This window comes from Carcharhinus amblyrhynchos, chromosome 11, assembly GCF_965287045.1.
Source record: "Carcharhinus amblyrhynchos chromosome 11, sCarAmb.v2.hapA, whole genome shotgun sequence".
NCBI lineage: Eukaryota > Metazoa > Chordata > Chondrichthyes > Carcharhiniformes > Carcharhinidae > Carcharhinus > Carcharhinus amblyrhynchos.
In genome coordinates this window covers 89525441-89542622 of record NC_137334.1, presented here as the reverse complement: position 1 = coordinate 89542622, position 17182 = coordinate 89525441, and the positions used below count along the sequence as shown (strand labels likewise).

The window sequence follows — 17182 nt, the reverse complement described above, 5'->3', positions numbered from 1 at the left end:
TAGGGTCAGTGTGTATCTGCAGTGTGAGGATCAGTATGTATCTGCAGTGTGAAGGTCAGTGTGTATCTGCAGTATTAGGATCAGTGTGTATCTGCAGTGTGAGGGTCAGTGTGTATCTGCAATGTGAGGATCAGTGTGTATCTGCAGTGTGAGGATCAGTGTGTATCTGCAGTGTGATGGTCAGTGTGTATCTGCAATGTGAGGATCAGTATGTATCTGCAGTGTGAGGATCAGTGTGTATCTGCAGTGTGAGGATCAGTGTGTATCGGCAGTGTGAGAGCCAGTGTGTATCTGCAGTGTGAGGATCAGTGTGTATCTGGACTGTAAGGCTCAGCGTGTATCTGCAGTATTAGGGTCAGTGTGTATCTGCAGTGTGAGGATCAGTATGTATCTGCAGAGTGAAGGACAGTGTGTATCTGCAGTATTAGGATCAGTGTGTATCTGCAGTGTGAGGGTCAGTGTGTATCTGCAATGTGAGGATCAGTGTGTATCTGCAGTGTGAGGATCAGTGCATATCTGCAGTGTGAAGATCAGTGTGTATCTGCAGTGTGAGGATCAGTGTGTATCGGCAGTGTGAGAGCCAGTGTGTATCTGCAGTGTGAGGATCAGTGTGTATCTGGACTGTAAGGCTCAGCGTGTATCTGCAGTATTAGGGTCAGTGTGTATCTGCAGTGTGAAGGTCAGTGTGTATCTGCAGTGTGAGGATCAGTGTGTATCTGCAGTGTGAAGGTCAGTGTGTATCTGCAGTGTGAGGGTCAGTGTGTATCTGCAGTGTGAAGGTCAGTGTGTATCTGCAGTGTGAGGATCAGTGTGTATCTGCAGTGTGAGGATCAGTGTGTATCTGCAGTGTGAGGATCAGTGTGTATCTGCAGTGTGAAGGTCAGTGCACATCTGCAGTGTGAGGATCAGTGTGTATCTGCAGTGTGAGGATCAGTGTGTATCTGCAGTGTGAGGATCAGTGTGTATCTGCAGTGTGAAGGTCAGTGCACATCTGCAGTGTGAGGGTCAGTGTGTATCTGCAGTGTGAGGATCAGTGTATATCTGCAGTGTGAGGGTCAGTGTTTATCTGCAGTATGAGGGTCAGTGTGTATCTGCAGTGTGTGGGTCAGTGTGTATCTGCAGTATTAGGGTCAGTGCGTATCTGCAGTGTGTGGGTCAGTGTGTATCTGCAGTATTAGGTTCAGTGTGTATCTGCAGTGTGAGGATCAGTGTATATCTGCAGTGTGAGGATCAGTGTGTATTGGCAGTGTGTATCTGCAGTGTGAGGATCAGTGCGTATCTGGACTGTAAGGCTCAGCGTGTATCTGCAGTGTTAGGGTCAGTGTGTATCTACAGTGTGAGGATCAGTGTGTATCTGCAGTGTGAAGGCCAGTGTGTATCTGCAGTGTGAGGGTCAGTGTGTATCTGCAATGTGAGGATCAGTGTGTATCTGCAGTGTGAGCATCAGTGCGTATCTGGACTGTAAGGCTCAGCATGTATCTGCAGTATTAGGGTCAGTGTGTATCTGCAGTGTGAGGACCAGTGTGTATCTGCCGTGTGAAGGTCAGTGTGTATCTGCAGTGTGAGGGTCAGTGTGTATCTGCAATGTGAGGATCAGTGTGTATCTGCAGTGTGAGGATCAGTGTTTATCTGCAGTATGAGGGTCAGTGTGTATCTGCAGTGTGTGGGTCAGTGTGTATCTGCAGTATTAGGGTCAGTGTGTATCTGCAGTGTGTGGGTCAGTGTGTATCTGCAGTAATAGGGTCAGTGTGTATCTGCAGTGTGAGGATCAGTGTGTATCTGCAGTGTGAGGATCAGTGTATATCTGCAGTGTGAGGATCAGTGTATATCTGCAGTGTGAGGATCAGTGTGTATCGGCAGTGTGAGAGCCAGTGTGTATCTGCAGTGTGAGGATCAGTGCGTATCTGGACTGTAAGGCTCAGCGTGTATCTGCAGTATTAGGGTCAGTGTGTATCTGCAGTGTGAGGATCAGTGTGTATCTGCAGTGTGAAGGTCAGTGTGTATCTGCAGTGTGAGGATCAGTGTGTACCTGCAGTGTGAGGGTCAGTGTGTATCTGCAATGTGAGGATCAGTGTGTATCTGCAGTGTGAAGGTCAGTGCATATCTGCAGTGTGAGGGTCAGTGTGTATCTGCAGTGTGAAGGTCAGTGTGTATCGGCAGTGTGAGAGCCAGTGTGTATCTGCAGTGTGAGGATCACTGTGTATCTGCAGTGTGAAGGTCAGTGTGTACGTACAGTGTGAGGGTCAGTGTGTATCTGCAGTGTGAAGGTCAGTGTTTATCTGCAGTGTGAGGATCGGTGTGTATCTGCAGTGTGAGGATCACTGTGTATCTGCAGTGTGAAGGTCAGTGTGTACGTACAGTGTGAGGGTCAGTGTGTATCTGCAGTGTGAAGGTCAGTGTTTATCTGCAGTGTGAGGATCGGTGTGTATCTGCAGTGTGAGGATCACTGTGTATCTGCAGTGTGAAGGTCAGTGTGTATCTATAGTGTGAAGGTCAGTGTGTATCTGCAGTGTAAGGATCAGCGCGTATCTGCAGTGTGAGGATCAATGTGTATCTGCAGTGTGAGGATCAGTGTGTATCTGCAGTGTGAGGGTCAGTGTGTATCTGCAGTGTGAGGATCAGTGTGTATCTACAGTGTGAAGGTCAGTGTGTATCTACAGTGTGAAGGTCAGTGTGTATCTACAGTGTGAAGGTCAATGTGTATCTGCAGTGTGAGGATCAGGGTGTATCTGCAGTGTGAGAGCCAGTGCGTATCTGCAGTGTGAAGATCAGTAGTTCTACAGATAAGGGTCACTTACAAGCCATTAATTGGTGGCCATTCAAATCCTTTATCTTTCTTTTTGCCGTCAAGATTTGATCTGGATTAAGAGCTCTGTGCTACATGGGGGCTTTTGGAATCTTGTAACCCACACCCTGTAATACACCAATCAATGATAGTGATTGTTAATATTGTTGATGCTGGTGATGTTACTGATGCCACCCAGGTGTGACCCACTGACTGGGTTGAAATGGGTGGGGGGTTGTAGACTGTGACTAGGGTAGAGGGCAGGAGTCGAGCCCGGCCAGTAAGAGAATCCCGAGGGAGAGACGTTGGACGTCACAAGGTTGAGCTTGGGGATCCCAGAGAAGGGGATGTGTGCCAGGTTGCTCTGAAACTTGTACAGTGTGTGCTCGGTGGCAGAGGGCTGGCAGACCTGTGCCAGCCCGTGAAAGTCGAACTTGTAGGCATAGCGCTTGCCGTGGACTTTGGTCATGATGTTCTTGTCGTAGTAGTAACGCAGCGCCCGGCTCAGCTTGTCATAGTTCATGTTGGGCTTGCTCTTCCGTTCCCCCCACCGCCTGGCCACCTCATCTGGATCGATGAGCTTGAACTCGCCGTTGGCTCCTTCCCAAGTGATGCAGTTAATGTTGGTGCTGTCAGATAACAGTTCCAAGAGGAATTGCCACAGCTGGATCTGTCCACTACCTGAAAGAATAAATTAACCCTGTCAAAAAGAAAGAATTCTCTTTTTTAAAGTTTATTTATTAGTCCCAAGTAAGGCTTACATTAACACTGCAATGAAGTTATTGTGAAATTTCCCCAGTTGCCACACTCCAGCACCTGTTTGGATCAATGCCCCTAACCAGCACATCGTTCAGACAGTGGGAGGAAACCGGAGCACTCGGAGGAAACCCCACGCAGACAACATGCTAACTCCACACAGAAAGTGACCCAAGCCAGGAATCGAACTCAGCTCTCTGGCGTTACGAGGCAATGGAGTTTGCACGTTCTCCCTGTGTCTGCATGGGTTTCCTCCGGGTGCTCCGGTTTCCTCCCATAGTCCAAAGATGTGCTGGTTAGGTGCATTGGCCATGCTAAACTCTCCCTCAATGTACCCGAACAGGCACTGGAGTGTGGCGACTAAGTATTTTCACAGTAACTTCGTTGTAGTGTGAATGTATGCCTACTTGTGACAATAATAAATAAACTTTAAAACTTTACTAGAGTATATTAGGAGCAGAAACACAGAAGATGCAAGGTTTGGATGAGCAGAACTATTTTTATTACAATGTTAAATAACCAAAGGTAGCTTTAAGAGAATTATATTTGTATGGGTAAACATTAGAAATAAGGTTTAGCTTTAGGTGGATTTAATATTTCTGTGCCTGAAAGAGAGTTGTAATTAAATTTCATGCTGAACAAAGGTGTTTGTCTGTCTGGGGGTTAGTTTCAGTTCCAGTTGAGTTGCTATTGTGTTTGGAAAGCTACGGCATGAAGAAAGGTAGCTGCTTAGCACCTAGAGGGGTTCTGAAGAGGAGAAGAAGCTGTCATTGTTTTTTAGTTTCAATGGAAAGCTAGAGACAACTAGCTGTCTGGAGACAGACGATGGAGAAGTAAGCAACTCTCTCTCAGCTCTGTCCAGATTATCGAAATAGAACAACACTTTCAGCTTTGCTGGAAGAAAAAACATACAATGAAGCCATGGTTCAGACAGCTAATGCCAAAGGTCTAAAGAGTAACTAGCTAAGAAGCTAGAGGAATGAAAAAACATTTCCAGAAGTTCTGATAATTAAAGGTGATACCATCTAACCTGGAGTACTGTGTACAGTTTTGGCCTCCTTACTTGAGAAAGGGTATACTGGCACTGGAGGGGGTGCAGAGGAGATTCACTAGGTTGACTCCGGAGTTGAGAGGGTTGGCTTATGAGGAGAGACTGAGTAGACTGGGGTTATACTCGTTGGAATTCAGAAATATGAGAGGAGATCTTATAGAAACATATAAGATTATGAAGGGAGTAGATAAGATAGAAATAGGAAAGTTGTTTCCACTGGTGGGTAAAACTAGAATTAGGGGGCATAGCCTCAAAATAAGGGGAAGCAGATTTAGGACTGAGTTGAGGAGGAACTTCTTCACACAAAGGGTTATGAATCTGTGAAGCAGTTGAGGCTACATCATTGAGTGTTTTTACGGCAAGAAAATTTTTGAACAGTAAAGGAATTAAGGGTTATGGTGAGCAGGCGGGTAAGTGGAGATGAGTGCACGAAAAGATTAGCCATGATCTTATTGAATGGAGGACCAGGCTCAAGAGGCCAGATGGCCTATTCCTGTTCCTAGTTCTTATGTTCTTATGTTCTTATAAAGAAGAAACAAGATCAGGATTCTGTCCAGGGATACCAAAGTTCAGAAGAAATCAATCGGTGAGGATACGATAGAAAGGTTTTCTAAAAGTAACCCTGAAGTCTAAAATGTCTTACTATCCACTCTAAATAAATTATAAATTTCTGATGGGATATCAGAATTGGTGTAACACAAAAACCTGAAAAGGTTAGGCCCAAATCCTTGCACGGATTTACTACTAAAAGTGAAACGGAAGCTCTGGTTAAACTGTTTATTTTGAAAACATGAACTAGATCCTGAAATGCGGATCATTTAGGGAATGTATTGTTATGACAGTAGATTTTAAAGCATATTCTGGGAGCAGACTTTGAAAACTCTCATCTATCAATTGTTGTGAAGTTAGTGCTTATAAAATTATAAAACAATTGTAAAAATGCTCAGAGCAGAAAGCATTGCACGGTCTGTTTAAAAAAAGGTAGTTTTTTTTGCTGTGCTTAGAGAGTTAGAAGAGATGAAGGTGTGCAGTACACAGAGAGCACAGGGTGATGCATTTTATTGCAAGGCTAAGCGGTAATTGCTGTCAAGATAACAGGTTGTTTTTGAATTTTAACCTATCAATTTGAGATAGGTATTTGAACAACAGCAACCTATCAGATTTGAATTTGATGTTTTGATAACCTGTAAACCAATCCCATTGTGGGGGTCTTGGTATGTTATCAGGGGTATAAAAGCCGCAGCTCCCAGCTTGAAGCTGCCAGACAGCACCTTCTGAGTAAGTCAGAGAAAGAGAGAGAGAGAGCGCGAGCAAGTGTCTCTAGCAGCCACATTTATGCCTTAAACAAAAGCCTCATCTGCATCGTAAAGTTACTAACAGAAGATCATGAAAACAGAAGATAGCAAACACAGAAGAAGTCAGCAAATAAGACAGAACGTTTTGGAAAATGACAAACCTGACTGAAATTTGAGAGTGACTAGAAATTCTATTATAAATTTTTGGCTAATGAATGAAAGTTGTATTTACCTAAACAGCATTCCATTAGAATAATGTTTTATTTGGTTTGTTAATAATTTAGTTAACCTGTTCACTGTTAGATAAAATAAAGTGTTACTGGTTGCTTTACAGAGAGAGTCTCAGGTAGTTACTTGATTTGATTTATTATTGTTGCATGTATTAGCATATAGTGAAAAATATTGTTTTTTGTGCACTATACAGAAAAAGCATACCATTCATAGAGAAGAAAACGAGAAAGTCATGTTACTGTCATAGCTAGGGCGTAGAGAAAGATTAACTTGATGTGAGGTAGGTCCATTCAAAAGTCTGACAGCAGCAGGGAAGAAACTGATCTTGAGTCAGTTGGTATGTGACCTTAGACTTTTGTATCTTTTTCCTGACAGAAGAAGGTAGAAGAGAGAATGTCCAGGGTGTTTGGCTGGCTGCTTTGCCAAGGCAGCAGGAAGGGTAGACATAGTCAATGGATGGGAGATTGGTTTGCGTGATGGATTGGGCTACATTCACAACCTTTTATAGTTCCTTGTGGTATTGGGCAGAGCAGGAGCCCATACCAAGCTGTGATACAACCAGAGAGAATGCTTTCTATGGTGCATCTGTAAAGGTTGGTGAGGGATGGTGAGAGTGAGACTAAATTTCCTTAGTCTTTTGAGAAAGTAGAGGCGTTGATGGGCTTTCTTAACTATAGTGTCGGCATTATTTTGATTTGACCACTAAAAGTTGCTGAAGCACAGTTAATCCCCCCTCACATACATCTTAACAGATTATAAAGGAGGTATTTTTCTTTGAATGATTGACTGTCAGTCCTCAGAGAGGAAATCAGCCTCCCCTTCATAACACAAAAACTTGGGGGGATTCTGAGGACAAATCTGTAAATACTAACTTTGTGTGCTAACGGGATCATTGTAGCTTCCGATGGACTTTGTCACTGTGTTAATATTAAAACCTGTGTGCATTGGTTAAGCTACAGGAAGGGTAAAGGAGTATTGTATTAGAACACATTTCTCATGGTTAATAAATAATTTTTTTCTTGTTAGCGGTCCTGTGATTCTACCCCTCCAAGTTTGATAAAAGAAATAAAATTTATGCTATTTTGCGCAGTGGTTCCAATCTGGGACCTTCCCATCCAATTAAACATCAACTGGCATCATAACAAGAGCTTTATATAAAGTTTAGCATTTTGTTTTGTGGTTCGGGTAAATATTTCTATCTATGGTGTTTTCCAAGTCACACGCTTCTGCTTTATCATTTGAGCACCATTCAATGGTTAAGAGAATTCCAAAATCAGAAATGACTTCATCCGAAGTGATTACAATTCCCAATTTCTGCTGGAAGGTTACCTGAGCTGAAGCTTTGTTTTGTTAGATTGGTTTAATTGCCATCATCACCTATTCATGGAAGGAAGAAAAAATAGCTTTTCTTTCTCTGACAAATGCCTCATTTGATGCAGAAAATCTGCAAGATGTTGCAGTCTCTGAGCTGGGTGAAGCACTCCTGCTACCTTTCTGTAATGCTGGCGTATCAGAAGTTAATTCTCCGAGCGTTCCAAAGTGGAGAGGTCACAGTTGCACTAAAAATGCATATGTACCTACCATCTATTGGTCCATAAGGTTTGTTAAAATTCTTTCATGAGTTACGGGCATTGCTGGTCAGGCCAGCATTTATTGCCCATCCCTACTGACCTTGTGAAGGTGGTGGTGAACTGCTTTGTGAATTGCCACAGTCCATGTGGTATAGGTACACCCACAGTGCTGTTAGGGAGGGTGTTCCAGGATTTTGATCCAGTGGCAGTGAAGGAACGATGACATATTTCCAAGTCAAAATGGGGAGTTGTTTGGAGGGGAACATACAGATGGTGGCATTTCTATGCATCTGCCGCCTTGTTCTTGTAGGCAGTAGAGATTGCAGGTTTGGAAGGTGCTGTTGAAAAAGCTCTGGTGAGTTCCTGCCGTGCATCTTATCGATGGTATACGCTGCTGTTACTGTGCATTGGCAATGGAGGGAGCAGCTGGAGAAGATAATGGATGGGATAAAATGGGACTGCTTTGTCCTATTGAACTTCTTGAGTGTTGTTGGAACTGCACACATCCAGGCACGTCATAGAGTCTACAGTGCAGAAAAGGCCCTTCGGCCTATCATATGGAGAGTATTCTATCACACTCCTAATTTGTGCCTTGTCGATGGTGGACAGGCTTTGAGTTATCAGATGGTGAGTTACAGGATTCACCGTAGGATCCCCAGCCTCTGACCTGCTCTTGCAACCAAATATTTATATGACTGGTCCAGTTTAGACTCTGGTTAAATGTGAGGCTTCTGTGAACCCACTTCTACCGTATAATTAATTGAACTCCGACACACTAATCCCACTCATTTACCCTGCTAATCCCCAAAAACTAGAGTCAATTTAGCATGGCCAATTAACCTAACCCGCACATCTTTGGGAGGAAACCTGAGCACCCAAAACAAACCCACGCAGACACGGGGGGAATGTGCAAACTCCACAAAGACAGTGACCCGAGGATGGAATTGAACCTGGGTCCCTGGCACTGTGAAGCACTAGAGCTAACTACCATGCCACCATAACTTAGAGTAAGAACTACAATGCACCTTATAATTATTTTATACAAAGGTACTACTTGCATAGACTCACACAATAGAAATTAAACATGTATTGTAGATTTAAACAAATATTTTTGAATGTATTGCGAACCTTGACCAAAATGCAATCTGCCCTTGAGCATGATGGGAAGAGAGTTAAACTAGATAGGCCACATTCTTAGGGAACAATAAACCACAGAATATCAATTATCAGAAGAAAATCATGGAGAGTGCAAATTCTCATACTTCAGGAAATGAATAGAAGTATTCACAATGTATATAAAGTATTCAATTCCTACTGATAATAAGGCAGAGCAAGGCAGTGGGATTGCTATATTTTCAACACTGTAGCTTACAGTGAGGAAGCAACCTTTGAACATTACATCATCTTATAAACCTCTATTAAGTCACTTCTCATCCTCCTCCGCTCCAAAGAGAAAAGTCCCAGATCCCTCAACCTTTCCTCATAAGACCTACTCTCCAAACCAGACATCACCCTGGTAAATCTCCTCTGCACTCTCTCCAAGGCTTCCACATCCTTCTTATAATGAGGTGACCAGAACTGAACACAATGTTCCAAATGTGGTCTCACCAAGGTCCTGTATAGTTGCAGCATAACCCCACGGCTCTTAAACTCAACCCCCCGTTAATAAACGCTCACACACTATAAGCCTTCTTCACGGCCCTATCCACTTGAGTGGCAACCTTCAGAGATCTGTGGATATGAACTCCAAGATCTCTCCGTTCCTCCACATTCCTCAGAACCCTGCCGTTGACCCTGTAATCTGCATTCAAGTTTGTCCTACCAAAATGAATCACCTTGCACTTATCAGGGTTAAACTCCATCTGCCACTTTTTGGCCCAGCTCTGCATCCTATCAAAGTCTCTTTGCAGCCTGCAAGAGCCCTCCACCTCATCCACTTACCTTAGAAGGTGAGGTGCAATTGACCAAGGTAAATATGAGTCTTTGTATTTAGTTGTTCAGCTCAATACCTTGCATCAGGGCGAAAACCCCCTCTTCAGGGACCAAAACAATAGTCCAGATCAGGCCTCACCAACACCTTGTCCAATTGCAACAAAACCTCCCTATTTTTAAACTCCAACTCATTTCCAATGAAGGCCAAAATGCTGTTTACTTTCTTAACTACTTGTAGGACTGCTAACGTTTTTTGATTCATGTATCAAAATACCTAGATCCCTCTGTATTTCATTCACCCGCAGTGTCTCTCCCTTTAGATAACAATCTGCCTTTTGATTCTTCCTTGCCATATAATGTGGATAAGCGTGAGATTATCCACTTTGGTTGCAATAATAGGAAGACAGGTTATTACTCGAATGGGAGCAAATTGAGAGAGGTGGATACTCAGCGAGACCTTGGTGCCCTCAAGCATCCGTCACTGAAAGCAAGCACTGAAGTACAGCAGGCAGTAAAGAAGGCAAATGGTATGTTGGCCTTCATAGCAAGAAGGTTTGAGTATAGGGATAGGGATGTTTTGCTGCAGTTGTATAGGGTACTGGTAAGGCCACACCTGGAATATTGTGTGCATTCTTGGTGTCCTTATCTAAGAAAGGGTGTCCTTGCTATAGATGGAGTACAGCAAAGGTTTACCAGGCTGATTCCTGGGATGGCAGGTCTGTCATACGAGGAGAGATTAAATTAGTGAGGATTATATTTACTGGGGTTTAGAAGAGTGAGAGGGAATCTCATAGAAACTTATAAAATTCTAACAGGGTTAGGCAGGGTAGAATCAGAAAGAATGCTTCCAATAGTGCAGGAGTTCGGAACTAAAAGGTTTAAAGCTTACTTATTATTGTCACAAGTATGCTTACTGTGGAATTACTGTGAAAATCCCCTAGTCGCCACAATCTGGAACTAGGGGTCATAGTTTGAGGAGAAGGGGTAAACCTTTTAGGACTGAGGTGAGGAGAAATTTCTTCACGCAGAGGGTGGTGAATGTATGGAATTCAATACAGAATGTAGTTGATTTCAAGAGGAAATTAGACATAACTCTTGGGGCCAAAGGGATCAAGTGAAATGGGGGGAAGGTGGGATCAGAGTATTGAATTTGATAATCAGCCATGATCATAATGAATGGCACAGCAGGCTCAAAGGGCTGAATGGCCTACTCCTGCTTCTAGTTTCTATGTTTGTATGTTGCCTACTGAAGTGCATGACCTTACACTTCCCCACATTTAACCCTGTTTGCCTGGTTTTCACTCAGTCTATCTATGCCTATATCCCATTGCAAGATCATAATATCCTCATCACAACAGTTAGTTCAGTTAGCTGAGGGGAAGAAATTCACATCTTTATTCAGATAATATTAGATTTTCTTTAAACCAAAGGGGTATATGAAAGAGAGGAAGGCAAACATGCTTACTTATTATTTACACATCTGTTAGAAGTACTGTATAAGATTAAAAACAATTTTTGAGAGAAACATACGCACAAGCCTAAGTTTTCTTGACCAAAATGTCTGAATTGACTCAGAAGATTATTCTCACTATGATGATCACTAAAAAATGGTTTGATGGTGCATTTCCACATCCTAATTTGAAAACTTTTAATTGAATTTTGAAATGAAGCAGAAAACTTCTAATCATCAGTTGGTTATTTATGATGCTTTCTTTACGAGTGACAAAGTGTAAACATTTTAGTAACTGAAGCTGGTTAAACAGAGAAAGGCGTAAGTCTTAATTATTAGTCACAGGCTGGCATTAGTCATAGATTGACATTAACACTGCATTGAAGTTACTGTGAAAATCCCCCTGGCAATGCAGATTTAAAAAGAAGAGAACAAAAAGGACATGAACCAGGGAAAAATATACACTCCCAAGAACAAAGCATTAATTGTATGATATGCAGTGCTGGCAAAACTGAACACCCTCCCAGTGTATTGGGCTGTCACAGCCATGGTCTCCTCACTGCAGGCAGATACCAATGACAGAAACATTGCATTGTATCTCACTTTTACTAAATCTCAGATTGCCCCTCCTTGTTGATTCAAAACCACGGGATTTTTCCCATGTGGCCAAATCATCATGGTGTTGCTCATTTCGAGTACCCACAGCTACCATTTCATACTGCACCCTCCTTCCCCTTCCCATCTGTTTCCAAAGTCCAGGATTTTTGTTAAATACCAGAATTATTCTTCGACTGCTCCTATTAACCATAAATAGCCCCATCCTGATTGCTAACTCTAACATTTCTTAACCCTGATCTAAATGGTGATCGTTCTGGCCAACCTTATCTTTATTTATGTTTATTTATTAGTGTCACAAGTAGGCTTGAAAAGAAGAAAGAACAAAGAAAATTACAACACAGGGACAGGTCCTTCGACCCTCCAAGCCTGCACCGACAATGCTGCCCATGTGAACTAAAACCCCCGACCCTTCCAGGGACCATCCCTCTATTCCCATTCTATTCATGTATTGGTCCAGACACCATTTAAAAGTCACTATTGTATCTGCTTCCACTACCTTCCCCCCACAGCAAGTTCCAGGCACCGACACCCTCTGTGCAAAAAAAATTGCCTCTTACATCTCCTTTAAATCTTGCCCCTCGCACTTAAACCTATGTCCCCTAGTAATTGACTCTTCCTCCCTGGGAAAAAGCTTCTGAGAAGAAGCTATTACATTAACACTGAAAAGAGGTTACTGTGAAAATCCCCAAGTCGCCACACTTGGGCACCTGTCCGGGGGCACTGAGGGAGAATTCAGCATGGTCAATGTCTCTTGGACTTGTGGGAGGAAACCGGAGCACCCAGAGGAAACCCACACAGACATGGGGAGAACATGCAGACACCACACAGACAATGACCAAGCTGCAAATCGAACCTGGGTCCCTGACACTATGAGGCAGCAGAGATAACCACTGTGCCACCGTGCCACCCATATATTTATTGATCCTGAAGGTGATTTTCCTGGTAACCCTAATTAACACTATTCTGGTGAAGGGTCATTGACCTGAAATGTTAACGCTGGTTCTCTCTCTGACGGGTGTTTCCATTTCAGATTCTCTGGCATCTCACCTAATTTGCTTTTGTATTCCCAACAGTGACCTTTCTGGATGACCCTAGCTAATCCTGTCTCCAATTCTGAGGTCCCTAATTCAATCCTCTCCTTAATGCAACTCTCAATACAAACTTGAAATAACTCTAAACTTTGGTTTTAAAAAAAAAGAACAATTGTATTGGAAAAGCTCAGGTAGTCAGGCAGCATCTGTGGATAGAAACAGTCATGGAGGGAAGGAAATTACTGGAACAAAAGCAGAAAATGCTGGAAAAATCCATAAAATCCATAAAAGAGGGGATGTCAGGGGTAAGTTTTTCACTCAGAGGGTGGTGAGCGAGTGGAATCGGCTGCCGTCGGTGGTGGTAGAGGTGAACTCATTGGGATCTTTTAAGAGACTTCTGGATGAGTACATGGGATTTAATGGGATTGAGAGTTATAGATAGGCCTGATAGGTATGGATATGATCGGCGCAACTTGTGGGTCGAAGGGCCTGTTTGTGCTGTAGTGTTCTATGTTCTAAAATCCTACAGTGCAGAAGGAAACCATTTGGCCCATCGAGTCTGCATCAACCACAATCCCACTCAGGACTTATCCCCATAATCCCCACATGCATTTACTCTAGCTAAGGGGGAATTTCTCATGGCCAATTAACCTAATCTGCACAACTTTGGAGTGTGGGAGGAAACCAGAGCAGCTGGAGGAAACCCATGCAGACACAGTGAGAATGTACTAACTCCACACTAATTCCCAAGCTGGGAATCAAGCCCAGGTCTCCGGTGCTGCAAGACGGCAGTGCTAACCACTGTGCCACCGTGCCACCCCAGACGTTTCAAGTCTGGATGATTTAACATCAGAGTTCTGATGAACGGTCACCCCAACTGGAAATGTTGCTCCATTTCCTCTCCTCAGATGCTGTCAGACCTGCTGAGATTTTCCAGCATTTTCTGTTTTTGATTCTGATTCCAGTATTTTGCTCTTATCTTGGGAATTACCCAGTGGCACTGGTTGGAGTTCCATTATTAACCACACATGCCCAGTTCAGACCAGCCCTGGCATTGCCCAGTTTACTGCTATTTCCCTTCGGAGATTGTTGAGGGGGATGATTTTCACCAGTTTGTGATGAAGGGTCATTCAGCCAGTCTCTCTCTCTCTATCTCTCTCTCTACATTTGCTGCCAGACCGACTGAACATTTCCAGCATTTTCAGTTCTTATTTCAGATTTTGAATAATCACAATATCACCTCCGTCCCACCTCGCCCATCACTAACCTTAATTAACTGATTCAATCCTTCAATAAATGGGTGATAGAGTGGCACAGTGGTTGGCACTGCTGCCTCACAGCGCCACGGACCTGAGTTCGATTCCAGCCTTGGGTGACTGTCTGTGGGGAGTTTGCACATTCTCCTTGCGTGGGTTTCCTCCAGGTACTCCAGGTTCCTCCCACAGTCTGAAAGATGTGCTGCTTAAGTGCATTGGCCATGCTAAATTCTCCTTCTTTGTACCCGAACAAGCGCTGGATTGTGGCAACTTGGGGATTTTCATAGTAACTTCATTGCAGTGCTAGTGTAAGCCCACTTGCGATACTAATGAATAAACTTAATAAAAGCAAATTACTGCAGATGCTGCAATCTGAAACTAAAAGAGAAAATGCTGGAAAATCTCAGCAGGTCTGGCAGCATCTGTAAGGAGAGAAAAGAGCTGACATTTTGAGTCCAGATAACTCTTTGTCAAAGCTAAAAGGCCAAGAAAGTGGGAGAAAGCCTTTTAGTTTTGACAAAGCATCGCCTGGGCTCAAAACGTCAGCTCTTTTCTCTCCTTACAGATGCTGCCAGAGCTGCTGAGATTTTCAAACTTAAAATTAAATTGTCTTTTAGTGTCCGAAAATGTGCAGGTTAGGTGGAATGGCCATGCTAAATTGCCCTGCAATGTCCCAAGCTGTGTAGGGTCAGGGGATTAAATCAGTGGGGTCACAGGGATAGGCTAAGACACTCTATTGGACAGTCAGTGCAGACTCATAGAATCATTACAGTGCAGAAAGAGGCCATTCGGCCCATCGCGTCTGCAAAAAGCAGGATCCCATCCAGACCCTATCCCCATAACCCCATGTATTTACCCTACTGATCCCCTGACACTAATGGCCAATCAACTTAACCTGCACATCTTTGGACTGTGGGAGGAAACCGGAGCACCCGGAGGAGACCCACGCAGACACGGGGAGAATGTGCAGACCCCAGGCAGACAATGGACCGAAGGGCACTGTAGGGATTCAATGATGACTCCTTGCTCCTTTACCCCCGTGTCCCGGTTGCTGGTGATGACACTCATTCCAACCCCGATGGGGGGAGCTAATTCGGACTTTATTGCCCCAGTCCTTCTCTCCCCTGCGGAATAGCCTGGCCCGTTTTATTTTACCTTTCTGTACTCCGGGATTCAGCGCTCCCCAGGTGCTGTGTTTGCCCTCCTTCAGGATGTTGTCGTGTGTGGCATCTGAAGAGAGAGAGAAAAAATACATTCGTAAAATAAACAGAATTTCAAAATCCTGAAAATGTAATAACTGCGAAGTGTTGGAAACGTCCCAAAATCCGTCCCTTAGAAAGTTGATCAAAATATAAACTAGCATTCTGCTAAATATGGGAATGGTTAGAGTGTGCCCGCCTCTGTGTAACTCTCTCTCTCACACACACACACCCACACAGAGATTTCCCTGTGTCTGGAGTTTGCCTTTCCAGAATTCAGGAAACACGTTCAGGAAAAGACAGCAGGCTCACTTCCGACAACTCAAGCCTTATTCGTTATAAAACGCCCGGAGCCAGAGAGACAGCGGTGGGGGGACAGGGAGAGAGATCAGTAGGAGAGGAATGGATACCTGGGCAACTTTGGATAGGAGAGAGGGAGAGGGAGAGAAAGAAGGGAACTGGGAGAATCTGATCAGAAGAGAGGGAAAATAGCTTTAAGGAGGGACAGGAAGGGAGAAGGAGAGAGGCTGGGGCAAGGCGCAGAGGAGCAGGGAAAGCGGCGGAGTGAGAGCGGGGAAGGTGGGGGATGCGGGAGGAGTGATGGTGGAGAGAGGGAGGGTGTATGGATTTCTGTCAAAGAAGGGATGGAAGGGCCAAAAACAGGCAGGATGCAAACTAGAGAGAGAGAGAAGGAGGGAGGTGAGGATGGCTAAAGAAATGGAGGTCTAGAAACAAAGCCAAGGGAGAAAAGAAGGAAGGAGCGAGAGAGAGAAGAAAGATTATTGGAGGGGGGCAGAAAGATAGAGAGAGAGAGAAAGGACCAAGGCAGATGGAGAGAGCAAGTTAGCACAACAGAGAGAGAGAGGACCAAGGACACAGAGAGAGAGAGACAAAGTGAGAAAGGACCAAGGACACAGAGAGAGAGAGACAAAGTGAGAAAGGACCAAGGACACAGAGAGAGAGGACCAAGGACACAGAGAGAGCGAGAAATGAAGGGAGGAGGAGACGGGACACTGAAGGAGGTACAGGGAAGGATAGTAGTGTAGAGGGAATCAGATGGAGAAAGAAGTTAGGAGAGACAATGAGAGAGAGGGGATAAAAGTTAGAGAAGGGGAGAGAGACAGGGATGGAGAGTTACCTAGACTGAGAGGGGGAGTGAGAGGGGGAGTGAGAAGGGGAGTGTTGTACCTGGCAGGTACATCTTTAACATCAGGTTATATCCTGGGGGGTTCAGATGCGATCCGGAGTTTGCAGCTTGCTTCATGGCGAGTCTGAAATGAAAAGCGGCTCGCAAACAGCATCTGGGGGCTTTTAATAAAAATTTAAAAGGAGCAGTGATTCACCCTCCCCTCTCGACCTGGTTTGTAAGTGTGAGACTGAGAGAGGGAGAGAGGGGGAGAGAGAGTTGCGAGGCAACAGTCTGGATATCAGGAGAACAGAACAATGATTAGAGAGTAATTTCCTGAAACTTGCAGACTGGTTGGATGGTTTAATTAAAACAGCAATTTAACATTGTCAGACAGATGCATCTCGGCAATAAAATCTCCAGTCCCCATCACTCGGCTCCGGCGGAGAATTAAACTCTTATCAAAACTATATCGCCTTTTAATAAAACTCTCGTTCTCGGCTCCAGATTTGGCCCGTTTCCATGGAGCGCTCAAGTGCCGGCTTTGGGTCGCCTGCACTTTCTCCTCCTTTGCTTCTGGGCAAACAGCCTCGCGTGTGCCAGCCTCTCCCTCCCAATATTGACTTCATTCCGGCTCCCTGAACTTGGGAAAACAAACCCAGCATCCGAAAGGAAATGAGCCAGAAACGCCGGTTCTTATTCCATGTCAGATATCCCTCTCTGTGGCTGTCCACAAGGGTCTGAGGGTTTTGAGGCTTTTTGTTTCAGTGCTGGAGGGAATCATAGAATCCCTTCAGTGCAGAGGAGGCCAGTCGGCCCATTGAGTCTGTACCGACTCTCCGACAGAGTATCTTAGCTAGGGCCTCTCCCTCGGTCTATCC

General features: G+C 44.3%; 1 protein-coding gene across 1 annotated transcript; it reads right to left on the bottom strand.

Moving 5' to 3' along the window:
• Positions 1-2711: 2711 nt before the first annotated feature.
• On the bottom strand, positions 2712-16529 carry fev (FEV transcription factor, ETS family member). The gene is made up of 3 exons (XM_080198320.1): positions 16364-16529; positions 15132-15206; positions 2712-3466 (listed from the first exon to the last, which is right to left on the bottom strand). The coding sequence occupies exons 1-3, from the start codon at positions 16437-16439 to the stop codon at positions 2928-2930; spliced, it is 690 nt and encodes a 229-aa protein (XP_080054446.1). The 5' UTR covers positions 16440-16529; the 3' UTR covers positions 2712-2927.
• Between the last annotated feature and the right edge of the window lie 653 nt (positions 16530-17182).